This window comes from Oryza brachyantha, chromosome 10 (assembly GCF_000231095.2).
Source record: "Oryza brachyantha chromosome 10, ObraRS2, whole genome shotgun sequence".
In the NCBI taxonomy this organism is placed as follows: Eukaryota; Viridiplantae; Streptophyta; class Magnoliopsida; order Poales; family Poaceae; genus Oryza; species Oryza brachyantha.
In genome coordinates, this window is record NC_023172.2 from 14,352,368 (window position 1) to 14,375,873 (window position 23,506).

At 47.8% G+C, this 23,506-nt stretch overlaps 5 protein-coding genes across 7 annotated transcripts; all 5 read right to left on the minus strand.

The window, feature by feature from the left end:
• Positions 1 to 399: 399 nt before the first annotated feature.
• On the minus strand, positions 400 to 4,563 carry LOC102715241 (uncharacterized GPI-anchored protein At1g61900). 2 transcript variants are annotated; one of them, XM_006661936.3, is made up of 8 exons: positions 4,293 to 4,563; positions 3,642 to 3,763; positions 2,049 to 2,888; positions 1,590 to 1,835; positions 1,473 to 1,487; positions 1,253 to 1,393; positions 1,120 to 1,167; positions 400 to 987 (listed from the first exon to the last, which is right to left on the minus strand). In XM_006661936.3, exons 2-8 carry the CDS (start codon positions 3,697 to 3,699, stop codon positions 920 to 922), a joined length of 1,416 nt encoding a protein of 471 aa, XP_006661999.1. In that variant the 5' UTR covers positions 3,700 to 3,763; positions 4,293 to 4,563; the 3' UTR covers positions 400 to 919. The 2 variants fall into 2 exon arrangements, with proteins under 2 accessions (XP_006661999.1, XP_006661998.1); XM_006661935.3 differs by having other exon boundaries at positions 400 to 990.
• A 4,476-nt stretch (positions 4,564 to 9,039) lies between these two features.
• On the minus strand, positions 9,040 to 10,599 carry LOC102702137 (probable membrane-associated kinase regulator 6). The gene is made up of 2 exons (XM_040528253.1): positions 9,628 to 10,599; positions 9,040 to 9,532 (listed from the first exon to the last, which is right to left on the minus strand). Exons 1-2 carry the CDS (start codon positions 10,384 to 10,386, stop codon positions 9,518 to 9,520), a joined length of 774 nt encoding a protein of 257 aa, XP_040384187.1. The 5' UTR covers positions 10,387 to 10,599; the 3' UTR covers positions 9,040 to 9,517.
• Positions 10,600 to 14,038: 3,439 nt separating this feature from the next.
• Positions 14,039 to 15,458, minus strand: LOC102702415 (probable RNA-binding protein 18). Its single transcript, XM_015841949.2, has 4 exons — positions 15,009 to 15,458; positions 14,851 to 14,924; positions 14,624 to 14,750; positions 14,039 to 14,537 (listed from the first exon to the last, which is right to left on the minus strand). Exons 1-4 carry the CDS (start codon positions 15,009 to 15,011, stop codon positions 14,238 to 14,240), a joined length of 504 nt encoding a protein of 167 aa, XP_015697435.1. The 5' UTR covers positions 15,012 to 15,458; the 3' UTR covers positions 14,039 to 14,237.
• A 63-nt stretch (positions 15,459 to 15,521) lies between these two features.
• On the minus strand, positions 15,522 to 18,669 carry LOC107305190 (probable receptor-like protein kinase At5g24010). Its single transcript, XM_015841950.2, has one exon. The coding sequence runs from the start codon at positions 18,278 to 18,280 to the stop codon at positions 15,758 to 15,760; it is 2,523 nt and encodes an 840-aa protein (XP_015697436.2). The 5' UTR covers positions 18,281 to 18,669; the 3' UTR covers positions 15,522 to 15,757.
• A 1,382-nt stretch (positions 18,670 to 20,051) lies between these two features.
• Positions 20,052 to 22,181, minus strand: LOC102702694. Of its 2 annotated transcripts, none has more exons than XM_040528256.1 (3): positions 20,593 to 22,181; positions 20,377 to 20,500; positions 20,052 to 20,289 (listed from the first exon to the last, which is right to left on the minus strand). In XM_040528256.1, the coding sequence occupies exons 1-2, from the start codon at positions 22,162 to 22,164 to the stop codon at positions 20,387 to 20,389; spliced, it is 1,686 nt and encodes a 561-aa protein (XP_040384190.1). In that variant the 5' UTR covers positions 22,165 to 22,181; the 3' UTR covers positions 20,052 to 20,289; positions 20,377 to 20,386. The 2 variants fall into 2 exon arrangements, with proteins under 2 accessions (XP_040384190.1, XP_040384189.1); XM_040528255.1 differs by having other exon boundaries at positions 20,052 to 20,292; positions 20,593 to 22,177.
• Between the last annotated feature and the right edge of the window lie 1,325 nt (positions 22,182 to 23,506).

Below are 23,506 nucleotides of genomic sequence, written 5' to 3' on the forward strand. Positions count from 1 at the left end.
GAGTGGGAATAGATAGTCTCTTAGAGATGCTATATGAATTCTGAGTTTTAAAAACAAAAAGAATAGCTAAATTTTGATTTGGATAGTTAAAATTTAGTCAATCTCTTGAAGATGCTTAAGGACATTTTTTATGTAAAATTGCTAAATTTAAGTATGTCAAGTAAGATTGTCATTCTCTTGGGCAGAAGAGTGGTATCCGCAAAATCTGATATGTTCGGAATTATCCGAATTTTTTCTCTGATTATCTAATAATCTGAATGCTAGTCCATGTAAACCAATCTCTATTCTATACAGCATCAGCTAGCTTGCTCATTCAATGGACTAATTGGTCAGTTAACCTAAACTCGGGTTCTCACCGATGCAACAGTGAAGAGATATTATATTGTTTATTTTGTTTAGGGCAACTTGATGACATTTTGATTATATTGGTATTGCTGAAGCCGTTTGGGCAATGCAGAGAGCAATACTATATAACTGTTATATGAATCATCCAACTAAATTTAGAACATTTCGTAGCAGAATCATGTGTCCTCTTATGAACATTTTGCTAGTGGGAGAACCAAGGGTAGTAGCTGTTTTATCTCAATCTGATCCAGGATTTGGACAGAGGATGCGTTCGATGACATCAACCTGCCGATCCTGATATGACAACGTGTCTTCACTCTTCAGCTGTATAGTATACCCTTTTTGCCCAGCAGCATCTAGAAATTTACCTCCATTGTTTAGATCTCAGACGGTACAGCAGTCGTCTCTAACAACATAACAGCAATGCTATCCATCCACCGAACAAAAAAGAACAGAGAAGGGAAAGGCTCATTTACAAGAATGAAATGCAATTCAATTTACACGTGGACCTGCACAGAGGGGAAAAATACAACAGGGGTAAGAAGCTCCTGGTTCACTAGGTGAAAAGCGTTTCTCAGAAGACGATGGCCGTCACAAGGAATAGAAGAGGCACCAAAATTCCAATTCCGGTTCTTGAGATACCTACTGCCATAACAGGTGCCTTTTCAGTTCGTTGACATAAGGATAGAGTTATGGTGACAGAAAAAAGATAATAATGATTCTAATAGGAACATGAAAGAACAAATGAGATATACCAACAAAAAGATTAAGTACCTGAGCTCCCAGATGGTTGAGCGACAGGCAATGCAGGCAATGACATTTCTGAAACCAAAAGAGAGGGTTTCATGTCAATTTACACTGTAGGAAATCTCCTTTTTCTAGTACTAAACCCAAAATGTCACCTTACCTGGAGCACAAAGTGACAAGGATTGAACAGATGATGATGATGGCCATGGTGCTGCAATGTTGTCGCTCAAGTCACATGTAAAGCTAATGCCCGTAGCATTGTCAAATACAATGTCTGTAGGTAAGCTCCGAAGTAGACAGCCTACAAAAAGGAAAACTGGAATTAGCACAGAACTAAAGATCGCTGAAGAAACCAAACAAAGTGAATAAAATGAACTAACCTTGCTGACCAAACGCTGTTCCAGTGGGAGAATGGTGCCAAGAATAATAAACAAAGTTAGAAAGCATTCCGATATGAAGCAAAATTAATGCTAGGTTATCACGTCTTCTGTCCATACCTTGCAGGCTGAAATCTTTTAAATCAATATCACAAAGCCCATAAATATCACTGGATACGCCAGCTTTCTGTAGCATTGATCCAAACATGGTTGCACAGTTAATTGCTTGCAAATTTGTTACAAATATTTGCTTCTGGCGAGTTGCAATGTAAGAGTGCAATGCCCCACAGCATGAGGGCGTTGAAGAAGATGCCTTGCCGCATGCCTTAGCAACGGGAGAAGGATCATCAAACTCCAGCGGACAAACTGCATAGTTCAAAACATGGACCAGATAAATCACATTGTGCTATACATGATGATAACACTGATAGCACATAGCACAACACGAACCAAAATTTCTCAGACATTGAAGGTTAACTGTAACTAAAATATGGAAAACTTGGTAATGGTATACAATGTACTGATAGATTATCCCATTAACAGATGAAACCAAACCAAACACCATGTGACATCACATACCTTTGTTCACCTTGCAACCAGATAATACCCTAAAGGCAGTGTTTGATTCTTCTGATGAAAGCTTCATAGATAACCAGGAGTGAACTACCCCTTTGCAGTCACTAACAACATTGATCCCAGCATCACTCCCAGATATGCTAGAACTTCCAAACATGTTTGCTCCACCAGAAGATATGTGAACTGCTGCTTCCACTATTGCAGGCTGGCAAACAGGTCTGCAACACTCTTTCAGTGGATCAACACTGCTGCATGCCTCTAGGAGCTTGCTTACATTAACTATTTTCTCAAATGTGCTAATATCCTTCACGGGGCAAGAAGCATCAGTAAGGTTTGATGGCCTTAGAGTACATAACTCAGGGATATTAGTGTTTGCTCCTTTGCTTGCCAGTATGCTCATAACATCAGAGAAACAAGCATTTGCTGAAGCCTGGTTGAGAACTAGTGTGTTGTTTCCAGCACCATATGCAGCTTGGAAAATATTCATCAAGCTATTAACTTGGGGGCAGCATATCACATCAGCAACTAGTGGTGCTAAAGGTATGGAACAATCAAATGCCGTTTTATCCATAATATAAGAGAGCGCTGAGAAATTTACATGACATTTTCCAGTCAAGACCGGATCATATGATGTGTAGTTTGGATACATTGGTGACAGTGGCTCAACTGGGTTAGCATTGTGTGGAAGAACAGATGGTGAAATCTCTATTGGATCAAAGAGGCCAATTGGTGGATCAGATAGAAGGAATTTGTCTTTTGGTTCAAGTGTTGTTTTCTGAGAAAGAACATGCTGGCTGCCACAAAGCCAAACCGCAAACAAGACAAACCAATGATACACTGTGCCTGCAATGTAACAATCATCTTAGCATAGCTCATTGAAGGAAAATTACATATATTGTACAGTACACTTCAACTGAATATTGACTTTCCACTAGTAAGCACATGGCCTACACATAATATTCACCCCCATCAATAATCCACGGTAAATTTGTAACCGAGTTCTTCATGAAAGGAAAGGAGTTCACTACCTACCAAATCAAGTATAACATGGAACTATGGTCATTGTATTCATAAACTGATTAGGAATATATAGTATGCAATACAGCAGACTCTTAATCAACAAACGATATAGCCAGTTTATTATTTACAAGTAAAAATGCACAGAAAATCTGAGATTTCCAAGGTAAGTATGCTGCTACGACAACAAGACAATACATTGAGGAACATATAGTGTAGGTGTAGTATTGAGTATAGCAAAAATAATTGTTCATATCAGTTCATCTGCAAAACCATGTTGCCATATCAATATTTTGAAGAACATCATGCGACATGTCTGTTCCCATCTATGCTCTACCGTGTCACACCAGTGTCAGTGCTACACTGCTACTGCTGGGTGTTGACACATTTGCAGCCTAGTTCACAGCCACATGCACCATAAGTGGTTCAGAATTAAGAACTGAAGTTCCAAACAGACTTCTATATTCATATCTCAGTAAGTTCCCCTTTAGCTTGGAATATTAGCACATTATAGATTGTGAAGAATTTTCAAAATAAAATTTACTGGCTACAATAATATGCAGATGACAAATAACTCACCCTGAGGACAACCAGAGCTTGAACTCTCCATTCTTTTAGCCCCACTAAGTAAGTGCATGCATGCATGAGGCGGTGCGTACAGGGTCCTCAGTCCCAGTAAAAGTCCAGTAGTTCTTAATTAACTGTAAAGTGAAATAAGCATATGTATAAATGTAAAGCGAAACGTAATGCACCAGGAAAAATAGAATCATGAGAAAGCAAAGTGCAAGAGTAACATTTAGTGAGTAAAGCCCAGCATACAAATCAAGCATTCCGGTGAGACCCATACTGTCAATTAGTTGTTAGCATTAGCAAATGGTCTGATACTGGAATCACATGTATGTAGCTTCCTCCTCACTCACATAGCTCTAATAAAGCAAGTGGGAGCTCAGCATCCTTGCTGCTGCAAGAAGTGAGCAGCATGTGTGTCATCCAAGAGCAATGTGAAACCTCCTACAGCGTCAGCTAAACTCTTTGCCCTTTTTTTTCCTCTCCCTACCATGCTAACAGCTCGAGTTAAGCAGCATTTAATCACTCGGAGCAAAATCTACCTCCCTCTCTTCCACCACCTTGTTCCAGCGAAATCTCGACTACGCAGCTACAGATTCGCTCTCTCCGGCGAACCCAGCACCGAAAACGCCTCACTCCGAGCAGTCCAGCAGAGCGCCTCACCTCGGGTCCCGCCGCCGCCGCTGGATCTGGAGCGCGGGCCGATCCGGCCTGCCCTCCGGTGGGTGGGGGGCCCCGCGTGGCCGCCTCTGCCTCCCCCGCGCCGCAGCGCACACCTGCAGGGATGGCTGGCTGGCTGGCTGGCTGGCTTCCTCACTTCCCCCGGTGCCGGGACGGCGAGGGGAGCGCGCCGGAGCTGGAGGGGATTAGGGTTGGCGAGGCGGAGGCGGAGGCGGAGGCGCGGGTGGGGGTGAGCGACTGTCCCCCGTGTCTGCGTGCGCCTGGCTGTCTGTCTGTACTCCCCGCCGTGGAGGAGAGGAGAGAAGAGAACCCAACCAGAGAATGGGCCGACACGCGCATGGGCCGGGCCGTCGTCTGCTTATGTCAGGCGAGAGCATGGGCTTCTGGCTAGCCCAATCTCCGTCTACAGCGAACTCGAAGGGATTAGTTGTGTTATTTCTTGTTTATATGTATGTGTGTATCAGTTTGTGTTATGATAAGTGAGTTACCCATGATTTTGGATGATTGGGTTGTAACAAGTGAGTTGTTGCCCATGATTTTGGATGATTGGGTTGTAACAAGTGAGTTGTTGCCCATGATTTTGGATGATTTACTCTCATCTTAGTGTAAATTGTGCTGCCTGTACACGAACTTGGGAGGTGGGTGCAGTTTAGCACATGAACTTGTAAATCGTTTATTTTGGTGCACAAATTTATTTAGTGCAAAACTTTGATATCTCTAGTTACTTTGTATCTCGAGATAAAATAATATTTGAGTATAAATTTTGGTATTGAGGAGTATTTTTTTAATGACGGTAAAATTGCTCCAAAATAGTATATATCTTGGTGTGATGTAGTTCGCTTCATTTCTAATTTCCCTTTTTCCAGTAGGGTTTGCTGCAGCAATAACATGCTGTCAAGAGAATTACGTCCTTTGATTACACTGATATATGGATTAATGGAACCATCAGAAAAGAATATTCATGTAGTAACTTACTAGTAGTGTCTATGCATCGCTCAACTACCGCCCCGGCGTCTAATTTGCGAAGGCGTATTACGAGAACTGTCGCCGGTCGGAGACAGGGGCGATACGACAACCCGGTTCCCGTCGAGAAGTAGCCGTCGAATTTTTGGTTGGCTCCGGCGGATCTCCCCGACGGCGCCCACACCGCTACATGCTATTTATGCTACAGCAAACGGTCGGTCCCAACCTCCTCTCCGGCCGAATTGCCGGAGGAGCAGCACAGTTTTTCACTACAGACGATCGCGAAAATATTTTTGCGTATACCTATCTGTTTTCTCTTAGACGCAAACGCTCTATATACACACGTGAACACTCACTTGTCGTGGTTTCAGAGCTAGGCCTAATGATTGATAACGTCGATGCGTTCGTGAACCCAGTAACTTGCAACCGTAGCCTCGTCTTTTCTCTTGTACTTATATGCTAAAATTTAAATTTTTAACCTTAAATTTAATTTGATTTTAAGAATTTCTTATTAAAATTTATTTTTCAGCGTTCGCTTTCAAATCACTAAGAATATATATATATATATATATATATATATATATATATATATATATTATTTTCCATTTGCATGTATTAGTTATACGTACGTGTTAGCACCACACGGCAGATGAGTGTATGTGTTATGAATATAGGATACCACGTAGATATGTAATTATCTCGGCAGGAGTGCCATATAACAATCATATACGAATAGGAGCTAGTATCATATACCTATACCCAAATCCTATAAGCTAGAGAAAGAAAATTGTACTCGGATAAAAAAAATATAGGTAGTTTGATCCGGGCATGGTTCTACCTTCCCACCTTACTGTCCTGACTGTTTTGTCTAAGGATTTCTCAAAGTGTTACAGAGTTGCTACCGAGACTGTTCGTATGGTACTAATACTTGCCTTCTTGGTTCTACTTGGACAAGAGAACAACCGTGGGTATAAATACAAGATCCTACGAAAGGGGATTGACATGCCTACAAAGATTTGAGAGCCCAACAAACCTTAAATAAGTAACTAAAAGCCAAACTGTACGAATCTCATTGTGTCGACATCGGAGAATGCTAACAATATCTAGCCAACACCAACCACTCCGATGTTATCATACCAACAAAGTGAGATTACTAATAATGTTTTCACTGGTTGTGTTTCATGTTCATTATCAGAAGGTACATATATCTTTCAACAATTTAAAAATATTCTGTAATGATGTATCATTTAATGTATCAAGGAATTTACTTATTTACATTAAAATATGGTGCCAACAAAATATTTCTAGTATCCTGAATACTCATTTCTATTTACTGGATATTTATATCCTACTGTTAGTGATTAGGTTATTTAGGCGTCCAATTGAAGTAATCGAGAGTCTTTATCGATCTTATGATTAGAGCAACTATGATATGGTGTTAAACATGAATTTCATTATCTTGGCATAGTTGTTGGTGTTCTAATGATATCTCATGCAGATTATGCTATTGCACATGCCACATCGATGTTGTGATTGTACTTTATTCTAAAAATATATAATGCATATTTGTAGAAATTTTATTATTGACTAGCAAAATACCCCTGCGTTGCTATGAAATTATATTACAAAATATTATAGGGATTTTTTTCAACCATACTCATATTACTTGTCGAGCCACTATTTTAAAATATCAGGAAATACCATGGGCTATTTTGCAAAAGAACTGTAGAGAGCAATGGGGTGACAAATTCGCTGCCGCCGCCACTAGAGACTTTTAAAGTAATATAGAAAAGTATGTATATTTATCTTTATATAAGTCTATAATATATTTAAAGTTTTCAACTTGTATTTCTAACATATGAAAACTCTATAATTTATAAGATAATTTCTAATTTATAAAGTCATTGATACGGAGAAAGTTTACGTAAGGTGAGCTGGAGTTTGTTCAAGTCATCCGATTTTACGAAGATGATTTTAGTCATAAGATTTAAAAAAGTGATGAATAGAGTGCGTAGAATGGGTAAAATCAGTTGGTGCACTTTAGGATAGAAAAGTGGATCCAATGATGATTAAACTTTCCATATATATATAACTCAAATTTAATATATAAACTTTAGATGCACATATTTTTTATTAAAAAAACTAGATATAAGAAAAACCTCGGGGGGTTAGGACGCGTGGAAATTCATGCATTAGCTCTTCCGCTCGGTATACATGGCCCTATCACACTGTCTAGTATCTACACGTATACACGTGCGTCGGTAAGTTGGCCGCCACGCATGCAGTGCCGTGCCGGCCGGTGACGAGACCCGACGCTTTCATCCGCTCCGGCCGGCCAGCCGGCAACGCACAGCAGCTCGATCGCAAAAATGGGCAACCGCGACACGCACGGGAGAACACGCGAATAGATGCGTGGGCTCACGCTACTATTACCACCTGCATGCTCCGTGCCGGTAGCCCGCGGCCCGCGCGTGTCCGCGGTTGCGCGCGATCGCGTCGCTCCACCTCCCACTGGCTCGCGACATCGCCGCGCTCTTTCTTGCCGCCACCACCCATACACCCATAGGGTCCCGACCGAGCCGTACTCCCCGTCGCGTCGCTCTCCCCGCCTAGCCTGGCCGCTTGCGACGACACATGCACCCGATCCCATCTCCACACGCCCCCACCCATCACAGCAAAAGGAGAAAAACACAATGCCGGCTTGGACAGTTCGACACGACGCGTGGACGACCTCTCGTACATTGGTTTTCTAATGGAGTATATCCATGCTTTTGGCTGCTTGCAGGTGAAACCGTTTAAGCCTAGGATATGCCCACTGGCCACATTCCATGTGGGTGCACCGCACAGTACGTAGTGGATCGATCGATTCGATGGATAAGCGAGAGAATGTTCGTGTCCTCGGAGAGCCGCACTGTCGCCGGCCAGGGGCGATACGACAACCCGGTCGCCGTCGAATTATTGCTTGGCTCCGGCATGGCGGATGCGTCCATCTCCCCCGATGGCACCCACACCGCTACAGCGAACGGTCGGCTCCAACCTCCTCTCTAGATTTCAGGCCAAATTGCTGGGGGCAGCAGCACAGTTTTCGCTGCAGATGATCACGAAAACTTGTTTGCGTGTACCCATCTTTTCTTTTTCCCATTCAAAACACAGTACAAACGCAAATGCTCGTACATACACGTGCACACCCAACTACTACTATCGAGTAACCTGCAGCCATCTGCTGCAGCAATGTGTGCGCGTGTTAGCAACACACTGTACACGTACGAGTCTGAAATTTCCTGCAGTGTATCGTCGTCGTTAGGTACTCTCAGGTTCCAGTCCTTTTGTATGATCATGTAGCTATCGTTTGTACTAGCTGGCTTGCTATATATGTGGATTGATGTAAGCGTTTTCTTTAGTTTCTATTGCTCTGATAAATGTTGGTGAGAAAACTAATGTGCAGATCTGGGTTCTAGCTTCTGCAGTCTGCACTCTTGGTGAGATAACTTCAGAATGCAGTGCCTTGCGCGTTGGAGCAGCAAACATATATTATTGTCGTCTTCAACAATCGATGTTTTGCGTTCGGTTTGACCCCTGAAACGATCTTTGGAATCACTGTTGAAGTTTCAGAAATCGTCATCTAAGAATTGATATTTTAGGCTAAACCTTTGCTTACTACTGACAACTGCATCCATTTCAGAAGGCCATGGCCTCTCTGAACACACCATACAGAGAACAACCGTGAGAGACTGCGATGAGTGCCTAGCTGAATAATTGCAGCAATGCGGTGCAGATGAAAGGGAAATACCGGCTAGATCAACAGTACAAGCACTCTGTGTCGTGAGCCGTCAGCATCTTGGGTTGGGATGAGCTCAATAATGCACGAGTTCTCCCACAAATTAATCAGATAATGCAGCGTTTGTTAACCTAATGCTTGGAGCCTGTCAGCCCTGATACATGCATGCACATGATAGACAATTTTAACCACAAAGTGGTAGAAGAAGACAGGAGAAACACATCTTCTTCTAAGTTCTAACACCATAATTAACTAATTAAACAGCTTCACAAGGTTAAACCCCTTGGAGCAAAGTTCATCAACTTATACACTGTAACAGTAGTATAGTACTGTATGCATATACACCACATGCAGGTCAAAATCCCCAGAGAACAAGGAAATCAAGGTGACAAAGTGTCCAGCTTTCTCTCTGATTTACCATCCAACAATCACATTGATTGTTCTTGCAAGTGATCGTGATTAGAAGTTACATGTCCTGTCCCTGAAACGTACAAGAATGGGATGGTCAGTCAAAGTTGTTTTGGTAAAACGTGCGTGCATTGCATATGGTTGGTTGCATTGGGTACGTGAGCTTACGATGGATTTCTTGCAGTAGAGGATGGCGTCGCGCACGGCGGTGTCGGCATTGCCGTGGCACCAGTACTCCGCCGCGCTGGCGTAGCTGCTCGACGTGGACCGCCGCGCCGGGGACGTCGACGGCGCGGCGAGGCTGGCCGCCGCCCTGGAGCGCGGCGCGAGCACGCGCAGCGGGAGCGACCTCACCTTCCGGCAGAGCGGCACGAGGAAGCGGAGGTACCTGAGAAGGATCCTCCTCGTCGCCAGCAGCGGCGCCCTCGCCTTGTTGCCTGCCGCGCCGCCGGCGGCGGCGCGGCGCGAGCTGGTGGCGATCACGGAGGCCGGCGTGCTCAGCGCGGAGTGGAACAGCGGCGACGACGGGCTCGGCGACGACACGTCGGCGTACGTCGTCGTGCTGTCCCGGGCCACGTCGACGCCCGGCTCGCACGGGGGGAGGAGGGGGCCGTCATCGGAGAAGTCGACGCGCCCGGTGCCGACCAGCAGCGGGGAGGAGCACAGCGCGCCGTCGCACGGCAGGCCGAAGTCGAACTCCTGGTCCTCCGCCGCCGCCACTGGCAGCGACGTCCACCGCATCGAGAAGAGCTCCGCGGGGTCCATGTCAATGAACGAAGCGACAGAGCTACCGAACGAATGCCCAAGATCGCCGTCGCCAACGCCACCCTCGCCGCCAAGTCGCTCGAACGACCCAGCCGCCGCCCGCGCCTTCCGCCTGAGCCAGCACTGCGAGAAGCTGTCGCTGCGTGACGGCGAGGCCTCCATGGCTACTAGAGCGCGCGGCCTCGCTTGGTCAATGCAATGCAAGCGAAGCGTGGCGCGAGGGCGAAGATGATATAGTGGGGGAGGCGATCGAGCCGGCGAGCCGGGAGCCGCGCGACGCCATCGGACAAACGAGTTGACGTCGCCGGGAGGCGAGGCGTTCGGTGCCGCGTCAACGTTTGTCCCCCCCACCAGGCCACCACCTCCTAATTTCCTCCCGTTCTTTTTGGTTCCATGCCCAGTGGCCCAGGGGTTCTCTCCTCCAAATTTGCGTGCTTTTCACGGTCCCAAAACACATACAGATTCTGCTCCTTTTCGCCCTACATGTGAGATGTGGCCACTGTTAATACGTTTTTTTTTTAATAGTCCTATATTGGTTGGAGAGGGGCAATGGGCTAGGATATAAGTGGGAGAGCCCCTCATCTCATTGGCTAGCTTTTGAGGTGGAAAATACCCTTTACGATCCTACAAATGGTATTAGAGTCTGACTAGTTTAACATCTCTGTGTCCATCTAAAGCCTGGCTAGTTTAACATCTCTGGCCGGACCGTTGGCTGTATACCTAATGGACCGTGGGCTGGTAATAGCCCGGATACAGTGAAGGGCTGAGGGACACCAACATGTGAAGGGGGAGATTGTTGAATAGTCTCCATATTGATTGTGGAGGAGCAATGGGCCTAGGATATAAGTGGGGGAGTCCCTCACCTCATTGGCTAGCTTTTGAGGTGGGAAAGACCATTTACGATCCTACATTTTCGACATAAAATGCATATTTGATGCATACGTGTGAAATGTGTCAGCTGTTCATGAGGTTTTTCGAAGTAAGATACGCACAGAAATGATAGAAATTGGGTCAGTACAAAGTTGGATGTGAAAATTAGTACTTGGGAAAAGTATAGGAGCTTGGTTGTTTGCCTCAACAAATTGTTGGTTGTTCCATGGTGGACCAGACAAACGACAGAAAAAGAAATTCTACTGATAAACAAAATGCAAGCAGAGACCAAAGTCCCAAACTTGTCAAAGACAGGCCAATTAATGTTATAGGCAATAATACGGGATTAGTCGGGTGGTTGAGATAATCTGGACAAAAAACAGGGACAGCATTCTGCAGAGAGCATCTCATGCCATGTCTCATATGCGAGTTTCAGAACGGAACAATGCCAAATGTTCAGAGAACAAAAAAGCTAGCATATTAAAGCACTAGCAATTTGGAGGATATAAAACCTATGGTCCTGGGCAAATATGCGGAAATCAACCCAAGATATGTTGGCCCTCACATGGGAAATCTCTCCAAGCTGCCGCAAAGCATCTGTTCTCCTATCAGACCTGCAATATTCAAACCGTGGAGCAGGAGTTGTGTAAGCTGACTGGGGAAACAAAGCCCAGATTCTGAAGGAAAATTAAATGGGGTTCCATGTACCTGGTCCCAGCAAAACAAATATCAAGAAACCAAAGACCCTTAAACAGAGGGCGATGGTCTGTGTAAGCATCCAAAGGAACAACAGTAACAGACGTCGAGAGGCAGTGATCAATACCAATTCTTTGATGACCGTTTGTTAATAGGGTTCCACGTTTGTGAACTCATATAATAACCACTAGTTCTAGCTCCTAAGTGGTGACATCCTGTGGTCTAAGTCTAGAGATTTCACTTGGTTGAAACAATCATCACAAGACAAGTATAGTACAAGCCAACACTAGCGTGGTTCTGAATTAAGCTTACTAGCAGAATAGCAGCCTAGCATAGTCTCTAAATGAAATCAATTGCTTTCCCAGAAATGAAGCACCAAATCACCAACTAGTGTACAATGCACATCAACGGTTTAACAAAGAAAGAAAGTGATACGTACCATAATATAAATAAAAACGGTTTGTGCAACTTCTATGAATTGAAATCATTTCTAATAGTAGTTTCTTACTCAGTTGTTAAACTAACAGATTATACTCCCCAAGGGCCAAGGCAATGGATGAGACTTTTGTCGTTTACCATAAGCATCCCACTTAGCTACTATGTGAGGCAATACTTGAGGTTCTTATTGCTTACTCCTTATGCCTGGAAAAAAACTAATTACTGGCTAGGAATATGGGTATGGCCTATGTCCAGATTTATAGTCAGAAATTCGTTTTTTTTTTTTTTTGAAGAAGGGAGTATTAGTTACTACATGGAGGAACACGGTTTGTAAAGACGAATCTAAGGACCAGTAGAAAACTAGAGGCTTAAGATCGCCTGCGACTTCTATCATTCTAAAACGGAATAGAATAGGAGTTATATCAATATACTGATCACAAATTGGGGAAAGGGGTGATATTCTGAACGCTCGACCTTTAATTTCTGTACCTACAAAGGCCTAGGCATTTTCTCGAGAGATAACAAAGAGCAACAGGGCGAATGATTTCAATGCTGATGCCATTTTGTGCTCTAGCAAAATAAGGATGTGCATGATTTCATAAACCATAAAACATGAGTCACAAGTGTCTAATGATTTCATGGTAGGCGAAGCGTAAATGACAGCTTTGCAAGTTCTGGAGACATTAATGACTACTTCTGTTGATTTGTCATTGATTTACAGATCATTGTTCCAAAATTCAGTAACAAATCGGACAAATCAACTATATATCAATTACTGTCGACCATACCTTTGTAATATGACAGATTCTGGTTATACTTTGCCAAACAGTAAAGAACATTTTGCCCCCACCACTCCTGGCTTACCAGGAGTACAGATTTGCGGACCTTTCAACCAAAGCACCTTGCTTCATCATTCAGAACATGACTCTGGAGAATCATATATCCAAATACACGTATGTCAGAAATGGAATGATTTTGTCCATACAGAAAGAGCAGTATCTATATGCTTCCAAAAAACTCTTGTCTGGGATTCTAGAAGGTAAATCATATTGGTATGAAGTTGAATACATATGATATCTCACATAATGTTACCCCACAACATGTTGGAATAATATAACCAACTTTCCATAATATTCTATAGTGGAAACCACAGACATAAAAGGGCTGAATCAGTGAAGCTTAACAATACTGACATGACATGTATATCAGTGAACAAGAAAAATGCTTCTTGTGTAGTGCAATTAACAGAATTTAAGATAGTTGGGGAATGCTGCAGTAGCAGGACGTCTTAAAAGTAAATGGAAATAATGATTCAATCTTTGCTGTTGATGCTGTTATAATATCAACTAGTGGCATATAAACTGAGTATTTCAGCGATGCCGATGCATGCTCATGTCATCCAAAACTGAACATAAAAACAGCATCAACAAGCTAACTTGCGTGAATAAAAAATCTTACCAAGAAGATTCTGGCTTATAAGGAGTGAAAGCATCCCCACTTCTTACCAGTATATTATCGATGGAAATGGAAGGGGAAAACGTACTTTGCTGCATAAGTGATGATAACAAACGTACACAAGTGTCTCCTTTATGGAATGTTGGCATCCTGTTTAATTCCAGAGAAGGGACAATGCAAATTATCTTCTGAATAACATGCAGAAGGTTAAGCAACCTTGCTAGTTTCAAGAGAACTGAATAAACTAACTATGAGTACATGATACAATTCAATTGAACAAATAAATGGTGGGCTAAAACATAGCAGCGGATAGCAGCATGTGTGGATGCTAAAGAACTGGAATGCCAGGAGAGAGTTCCACCAACAAAACATTCATGTTAATCACTGGTGGCTGATACAGCCTGTTGTACAAATGTGACAAACTATAAAGTGTTACACCTGTGACTCCTCTAACATAACAGAGCTAAAATTTTACAATGCCAGCACCTTCAGCAAAGTGAACAGCACAAGAAAGCGTAGTTTATGACGTAAACGAAATCCTGAGCAATCCCGTTTCAGCACTTCTTATCAGATTGTTTGCCACTGCCTGTCAATTCGTCTGACTTAAGCCTTGGTCTTTTTGTACTGCATCCCTCATCTTCTAAAGATTTCAATTTGTGTTTTATAGCAGCGATCTTCGCAGCGCGATCAGTTTGTACCGATTTGCTTCCTGAACCACCTGCAATTTTCTTGTCCTTCATTGCTCTGTGGGAACTTCCGGAGTCCAAGAAACACTTCTCACTAGCCAGGTGAACCACCACAGGGCGCCCACAGACCAACTTCCCGTTCATCTTTTCCTTCGCCAACTGTGCTTCCTGCATGCTCACTTCAGGTGGCAAAGGTGAGAATTCCTTCCAGAACCCAATTACTGCTTGCCACAAGAAATGAATACTGGTGTTACCTCTTTGGTGGTGTACTGAACAAACGCATAACCACGCGGCTCGCCTCGCTTTGGGCCACGTGTGTGCCACAAGAAATCCTCGGCAATAATCTTCCCAAAAGGAGAGAACATCTTGATAATGTCAGACCTGCAAGCAAAATCAGATAATAATAACGTTGGGTTGCACAATGCAAAGGCAAACCTAGAAAAAAAAAACAATGCAACTAAGAGCACAAGAGATAACTCACTCTGATACCCTAAAATCTAAATTCCCCACGTAGAGCCTACTCTCCGACCTGTCGCCGTCAAAACCCTTGTGATCCTGCAATTTATCGGTTGCAAACTTAGCATCAAACCATGCTTTGATATAACCTCCCTTATAATCCAGGATTGCAGACCCGCTTACCATTGCCGCTTGAAGATACGAGGCACGGAGAGTTCGAGATCTATCTAAGCAAGGAGAGTAGAGCTGGAGGCGGTATCTGGTGCGGGAGATCGGGTCCCCCGCGGAGAAATTACTCCGGCAGCTCGGGAGAAGCCGGAGGGCTGGGATTGGCGCCGCTCCGACGATGGATTCCGCTGAGATCACTCGGCGGCGGCGGCGGAGCACGACTGCACGGTGCGGCGGAGGGGGCGGCGGCGGAGTCGTGGAGAACTGGTGAAGAGGGTGGGTGCTTTGAGATTGTGACGCGGAGACCAGTTCTGTGTGTTCCAGATGGGCCACACATTTATATGGGCTATAACTTATCTGGCCCAAACGGCGCAGAAAGGAGTAAGTTCACTTTAACCCTCCTCGTCATCGAGTTCAAAAAAACATCCTTAAATCACAAAACAAGATATATGGGATATCCGATCTTATAAAAATCACTGGATGTGTTATATCTGTTCTACGGTTTAAGAATGTTTTTGAACTCGAGAGACTTGAAGTGGAATTATTCCTGTGAGAAAAGCCCAAGCTTTATCATGGCCGAACGGTCCAAAGCCGGAGCCATGTTCATATTCAAACTCACGCTGAACAGAGCACCCCCTGGTGAATTAGCATCAAATCCGAGATAAATTCGGAACTGAAGGTAATCAAAATCTTTAAAACATTTTACAAATCCTTGCATTTTTGTAATCGTGCGTGCACCATCTAGAAAGCGTTGGCTACTCGGTTCATCTCCCGTCGCGGGACATTATCTGCGAGAACACGTTGCCCGTCGCCGTGAAGCTCGCCGTCTCCGACCAGCTCATGTCGTCTCCGACGTCGACCGCGGCATTGGGCGCCACCTGCCTCGCCACGACGATGTCCCGTGGCAGGTGCACGCCGCTGTCGTCCAGCGTCGCGTCGGTGCTCGGCTGGCTCTCCTGCAGCTGGAGGCAGTACTCCAGGTTCCACACCACGTCGCCCATGGACGGCCGGAGGTCGCCGTAGTCGGCGAGGCACCTCCCGGCGGTCTCGGCGAACTTCCGCAGCGAGTTCGTGTTGGCGTCGCCGGCGACGGCTGGGTCGATGATCTTGTCGAACCGGCCCCTCCGGCTCCACTGCATCGCCCACTCCGCGAGGTTGATCTCGTCGGGCGGGAGGCTCTGGTCGATCACCGGCCGCGCGCAGAGCACCTCGAACAGGACCACACCGAAGGAGTACACGTCGGAGCGGTCGGTGAGCTGCCGCGTCTTGAAGTACTCCGGGTCGAGGTAGCCGAAGCTGCCCTTCACCGCCGTGCTCACGTGCGTCTGCCCCACCGCAGGCCCGATGCGGGACAGCCCGAAGTCGGCCACCTTCGCCACGAGGCCGTCGCCGAGGAGGATGTTCGTCGACTTGACGTCGCGGTGGATGATGTTGTCGGAGTGGCCGGTGTGCAGGTAGTGCAGGCCCTTCGCCGCTCCGATGCAGATCTCCAGCCGCTGCTTCCACGACAGCGGCGCCGGCGCGGCGTCGGAGCCGTACAGCTGGCTCCTCAGCGTGCCGTGCTCCATGAGCTCGTACACGAGGATCATCTCCGAGCGCTCGTTGCAGTAGCCGATGAGGGAGACGAGGTGCCGGTGGCGGATGCTCGAGAGCACCAGGATCTCCGTCTGGAACTCCGGGAACCCCTGCTTGGACGCGCGCTTCGCGCGCTTCACCGCGACGCGCGTGCCGTCGCGGAGCACGCCGCGGTACACGCTCCCGAACCCGCCGACGCCGATGACGTTGCCGTCGTTGAAGTCCCCCGTCGCCACCATGATGTCGGCGAGCGGGATGTGGAGCTTCATGTTCATCCTCCGCGGCGTGACCGCGGAGCTGGCCACCGAACCATCGCCGTCCGGCGTGAAAGGCGACCACGGTGTCCCAACGCTCTCCTTCTCCTCCTCCGGCACCGGCAGCGTCGCCTGCCTCTGCCTCCGCCGCACAAACACGATGCACAATGCTACACCTGGGAGAACGGCCACGGCGAGCACGGCCACAATCACGGCTATGACGACCTTGCTCGTCTTGCCGGACGAGCTCCCCGGAGCCATATCGACCGCTCTGAGCTTCATGATCTCCAGACCGTTTAGGATCGCCTTGTTGCTGTCACTGGTCGCCGCCCTGCCGATGCTCACCGTGAGGTTCTCGCCGCCGGTCGGGACCCTGGTGACGTAGTCCAGATAGAAAGCCTGGGTTGGCATGTTCAGTGTGGCGTAGTCCTTGGCCTTCAATTCCCGGGAAGCGATGGCTTGCATCAGATAAACATTGAAATCAACGCCTTGTCCGACGACGGAGCTGAGCTCCTCGAAGGCGCAGAAATGGAGGCGGACGACGTAGCTGCTATCGCCATCGACGGCGAACGTCCATGTCACGTTCGACGTGGACGAGTTCGTCGTGCGCTGCGACTTGTACACGGCGTCCGGCGCGACCATCCGCGTGAAGCCCGACGTCGGGTCGAAGTTGATCGTACGCTGGATGCTGGCCACCGCCGAGACCGTGGCAAGGGAGAGGTAGGAGTCGTCGGCGAGCCACGTCCGCCACATGGTGTCGCTCGTCGTCGTCACCGTTGGGCCGCCCACGTTGAGCCGGTACAGAGTCTCCAGCGCCTGATGAGGCGGGACGTCGGCGGCTTTGACCGGCGTCAGGGCGTACCTCCACAGAAGCTCCTGCGGCGCCGGGAACAGCTCGATGGCGTTGACGAACGCGAGCCCCCCTGCTTCGGGCGTGAAGGTGACGTCGAACACGCCGGATCCATCCGACGGGAGGAAGAACTCCTTCACCACGCCGGCGCGCGGCGGCGAGAAGGGAGAAGGCAGGAGGACGTACCTGCCCATGGCGGAGACGCCGAACCGCGCCGCGGAGAGGTCGCCGTCGGACTGGGACGCGAAGGGGAAGAAGTGGAGGCGGAGGACGAGCGTCGTGTTGCCGTCGGGCGCCGCCGAGGCAGGGTATTCGAGCCGGTACGAGAAGCCGCTCCTGCCGACCCGCACAGCCGCGTAGAGAGGGGACGGCGGGCTCGCGTCGGGGTTCCTCAACCTCTCCGCGCGGCGAGAGGACTTCCCTGACAGGCTGCCGTCGTCCGGGACGAAGGTGCGCTGCGGCGAGTCGGACGTCGTGACGACGTCGCCGCCGGCGCCGCAGGCGACGTAGACGCCAAATTGCGGCGAGAAGGGCGCCGTCTGCGCGTTCGAAGCCGGCAACAATCCCACGACGACGAGCAGCACGACGACTGGCACACACACAGCCATCTGCACGCAGTGACTCGACACCGGCGGCGATGATCGAGCGGCAGTACCTAAACTAAACTCGCGAGCTAGGTCTAGGATTCGCCCATGCAGGAGCAGCGGCGGTGAGGTCAGCCATGCGCGGCGAGAGGGTCAACCATGCGGTCGAGGTGGGCGAAACGGAAGTGATCGACGAGGTCGGCACGCACGGTGCGCCATCCCACTTTCCCCTCGTCTCGCTCGGGGCGACAGCGATTGGGTGGGGTGATCACTGAGCACAGAGGCGCGCGCGGCGGTCATCGTTCCCCGGCGGCTACGTCGTCGTGGAACGCCGGTGGGCGCGGACAAGGCGCGACGGCGACGTGTTGTTGGTGGCTAGCGCCTAGCGTGCAGTCAGTCATCTGGACCGGACAGAAAATATCTCCCAATAATCCAAATCAGCCTGACCTGAACCCGTTGGTGGGAGAATAATTAAGGATGAACTAATCATGTCGCTCCGTTCAAAACACGTGTGCAACCGTCAGGGCTTCCAGCCCATCTCTGTATATTTGTGGGCATGTAGCCATGTTTGACAGCTTGGGGCCTTGGGCTATGGGCCTGTTTGGTTCATGCCCTCTCCTGGTCGCTCAAGCTCAGGCACGTCGATCCTGCCGCATGCGACCAAAATCAGATGCACGAGAGAGACGCCTGAGTCAGACGAGATGCTCACGACGACATCCAAATAGGCCCTATATCTCTCATGGAGTTGAAAGTTGGAACCTAAACAACTAGTTTCAACTTCGAACTGCTACAGAACCTTAGTTCAAATTAGAGAAGTGGACGAGAGTAAAAAAATGAATTAGAGAAGTAGAGTTGGATTTGGACTTCGAACTGCTACAGAACCTTAGTTCAAATTACCCTCTTAGAGTTAAATTTGGGAGGTTGAGCCTTTGTAGTCATGGTGTAGGAAATTAAAGTTTTTTTTTCAAAGTAACCTTGTTTTTTATATACAAAAAACTATCACGAAGTTATTTTTAAAAAATCGTCAACATTGATAGACATGTTCTATGCTTTCTCCGTCTTAAAATAAGTTCATTTTTCAGTTTTTAGATATAATGTTTCCTCCGTCTTAAAATAAGTTTATTTTTCAGTTTTTAGGTACAATGTTTGACTCTTAGTCTTATTTGAATTTTTTTTACAATTAATATTTTTATTTTTATTATATGATAAAACATGAATAGTATTTTACACGTAACTAATTTTTTAAAAGTCTTTCTAGAAATTTTTCAAATAAGATAGAGAGTCAAACGTTAGATACAGAAATTAAAAAATAAAGTTATAATAGGGCGGAGGTAATACAACATCATAAACATGTAAGTTTAAATTTAACATATACAAATAGAGCAACAGAGACAACAAACTTCAGTTGTAAATAGCATGCACTATTGAGAGTTGTATTTGTTGTCATTTTTCTATTTAGGTAAGTCGATTTTGAACTTAGTGAGAGACCGCATATTGATCTACATTACCTTATTATCACTTATTCCCCAAAATTTTCAATGACTTGTTGGGGGATAGCAGGATATGCACAAAATATGGGGACGTCCGCTTGAAGGCCCAAAAACCACACTATAAGAGCCCGAGAAGACATATGAGCGTGTAAAAAGAAGACGACGTATGAGTGTGTTGTATAGCATTTTTTTTCGTTCGTTTTGATATACCACACAGAGATTTGTGAAACCCCGGCCGGCTGCATGTGTAGGCTCGTGAGCTCACCAACGTCCAACTCCAATATGCAAGTGAACTAGCGAAAAGATCAAAATAGTCTCGGCGTGCGTGCATACACACACCGCCGTGCTAATTAAACAACACATCGCCACCTCAGGTGGCGATCTAACACTAAATGAGCTATTCAATCGGTCCCAGTGGATTAGCTTAGCTTAGCTCTGGCTCGTTAATCTCCCCTCCATCTCTCTCTCTCCTGCTGCATGCCGCCGCCGCTAATGCCCTCTTCCCATCTCCTAATCGACTAATCAATCAATTAATCCATCCCGCTGCTGCATCACAAGATTGAAGCGAGATCAACGTGACTGGGTAGAGAAGATCAGTTCAGTTAGGGCTAAGCTGAGCTGAGCACTGACCTAATTAAGATTAAACCTTGGCGAAGTCGCCTTCTCTGCACACGCCGACGTCGATGGTCATCGTCCGGTCTTTCCCCTCCTTCTTCGGCGACGACACCACCTTGCAGCAGTTCCTCCGCGGCGACTGCAGCAAGATTTCAACCAGGAATCGATGAAAATGGTGCGTCGTCGTGGAGTGGTTGTTTGTATGAGGAGTGGTGTGGAGGTGGTACGTACCCGTTTCCAGAGGTCCGGGTCGGGCTTCTTGAGGACGACGATGTGGTCGACGAGGTCGGCCGGGTCGGGGATGCGCCACCGGCAGTCGGGCTGCTTGCCGCGGTGGCGGTCGTACTCGGTGACGGTGACGTTGCGGCGGCGGTCCATGCGGGAGTCGCGGAGGTAGTAGACGCGGGGCTTCTGGCACGGCTGCCGCGCGACGGGGCGAGTGTTGAAGGAGTAGGCCGTGTAGTCGGCGCGCTTGTACCAGTTGAGGAAGGAGCGCATCGGCGTCTCCATCTCCCGCGGCGAGAGCACGCCGCGCACCACCATCACGGCGAACCCCCACGACACCGACACGGTCCAGTGGTTGTCCCGGTCGTAGCACACCGACTGCTGCGCCACCGCCGCGGAGTCCAGCCGCACCGGCCCGTCGAACAGCCTCCTCAGCGCGCCGGCGCGGGACGGCGTCGTGGGGAACACCGGCTCCAGGAAGTCGAGGTGGTGGAGCGTCACCAGCGGCGCCACCGGGTGCGCGCCGAGGAGGCCGAGCACGTCGCCCCATAGGTCGCACTGGTGGAACCCCGGGTGGCGGGTGAGCGGCACGCCGAGCTCCGACATGCACGCGTGGATGCGGTCGTCGCTGCCGTACAGCGCCGGGTACCGGTGGAGGCACCCGTCCTGCATCTTGGCCAGCTCCTCGGCGAGCGCGCGGCTGATGGCGAAGCCGCCGCCGCCGAACGCCATGCCGTACGAGAAGATGAGGTTCTGGATGTGGCTCTCCGACGGCGACCCGATGTAGTACGGCTGCCGGTGGTCGTACTGAGAGAGCACGTGCACCAGGTTCTCCGGGAGGAACACCGTGTCGTCGTCGCCCATGACGAACCACCGGACGCCGGGGAGGCCGAGCCGGAACGTCTCGGACACAATGCGGGAGATCCGCAGCGCCGACCGGCTTCCCGCGCCGTGCGTGTAGGGGAACTTGGACGTGTCGGAGCTGACCATGATCGGCGGGAGCCCCGTGCGCGAGCTCTTGGAGTAGAACTCCTCCACCGGCTTGTCCATCCACACGAACCCGCGCATCCGCCCCGGCCGCCACCATAGCTTGATGTACTCCTTCCGGCTCTTCCACAGCGCCGACGACGCGCCGATGCCGAACGCGATGTGCCGCAGCCCCGTCGGTGCCTCATCCGCCGACCGCATCGGCGGACCCGGCGGCGGGGGCGCGGACGAAGAGGACCTGTTCACCGCGGACGACGACGACGCGTTGGGCATGGCCACCACGAAACGCGCCATGGCGGCGTTCTGCTCCGGCGAGCACCGCGGGTTGTAGAACGGGGAGGCGGCGATGGCGAGCATGTACAGGAAGAGCACCGGCAGGACGACGTAGAGGAGGAGGCCGTAGAGGAAGGAGAACCTGCAGGCCTTGCCGCCGTGCGCGCCATTGGCCGGCAGCTTCTCTCCGGCACCTCCTCCTCCTCCTCCTCCTCCCCCCATGCCGCGACCTCGCGCGATGGCCAGGCTAGGCTTGATCGGCCGATCGATCCAGTTGCTAAAAGAGGCTAGCACGCATGGCGTGGCGTGGTGTGGCATGCGAGAGAGCTAAGCTTCTCTCTGCATGCCCCATGGCCTGGTCAATGCATGAGCATGGCGGCATCGCCTTTGTAGGATCGATCAGTCATCAGCTGAGCCTGAGGTTGGAGAAGACTATCGCGCTTCGTTTTGCATGCGTCGTCTCATTTGTTGCCACCTGTCCGACCATTTGGGTTTGCTTAGTGGACCGGATGTTCTCTTTGGGCCTTCTTTTGTGCTATTTGGGCCTTCATTTCAATTTCGGCCCACAAATGTGGATGGGCTAGATTAAGGCCCATGAATAGACCCAAGTGATCTTACGCTTTGACACCTGCATACAAGTGTAGTGTTTGACGCATTTGTGCCTATCTCATATTTGATTCATTTTTGGGAGCATTTAGAATTTGTTCGCGTCAATACATGCAAATGTTATTGAGTTAGGTTTTTTATAGTTCGAAAGTTACACAAGAGAGACCAACTAGTTATAACGGAAATAGACTCATGGGATGAAGTGTGAGGGGTGAAAAAAAAACAAGACCGTATGTTTGCTTCTTATATCTGAAAAGTGTTCATGTGAAACCATCAAATTTGTTTGTAGCTATAGTTACACACTGATGCGAAGCACTCCATAGCAATGTGTAGCAACCTAGAGACGATGGCAGCGGGCATACATTACCTGAGGTCGAGAATAGCCCAATGGGTGCAATATAGATACTTGACTACGCCACATAACCTACCCCTTCGCCGAATGCATCTAACCATGTGACCCACCACCTAACCCTTTGTCACATATCCAACCATTCACACGCCATATTTCTCACTTCTCTATTTGATTATATGTATTAGGGTTCGCTTATACAAATAATGCATTACTACTTTTATATTATTAAACTAAATTATTTTGGGCCACGTATGATATTCAATTATTTTATCGTCTTTAAGAAGGTATTAAGAATACTATCTTAACCCTAGAAACATTACTGTAATATATTATACACCACAAATAACTACAATATAATTTTTGGTTTGATATTTGTACCATAAAAAATACTCTTGTACTACAGTATTTTGTGGCTAGTGCTCCTACACGTATCCTATAACTAAGTTTTAAGAGTATGAGTCCTATCGTGCGTATACATGTATGGCTCCGTTGTACGACCTATGTCTAACCATGTCTTATCAGCTATCAACTATTCACAGGTTGTTTTCTTTTCTTTAGCTTTTTCTCAGCTTTTGCTTGCATGCTGGCAAAACTTTTAAATTAATGGTGTATTTTTTTGAAAAAATTACAGAAGTTCATTCTCTCACCATTCTAAAATAAGATTTTCTTAATTTTTCTTATTTATATTATTAAATCTCGATT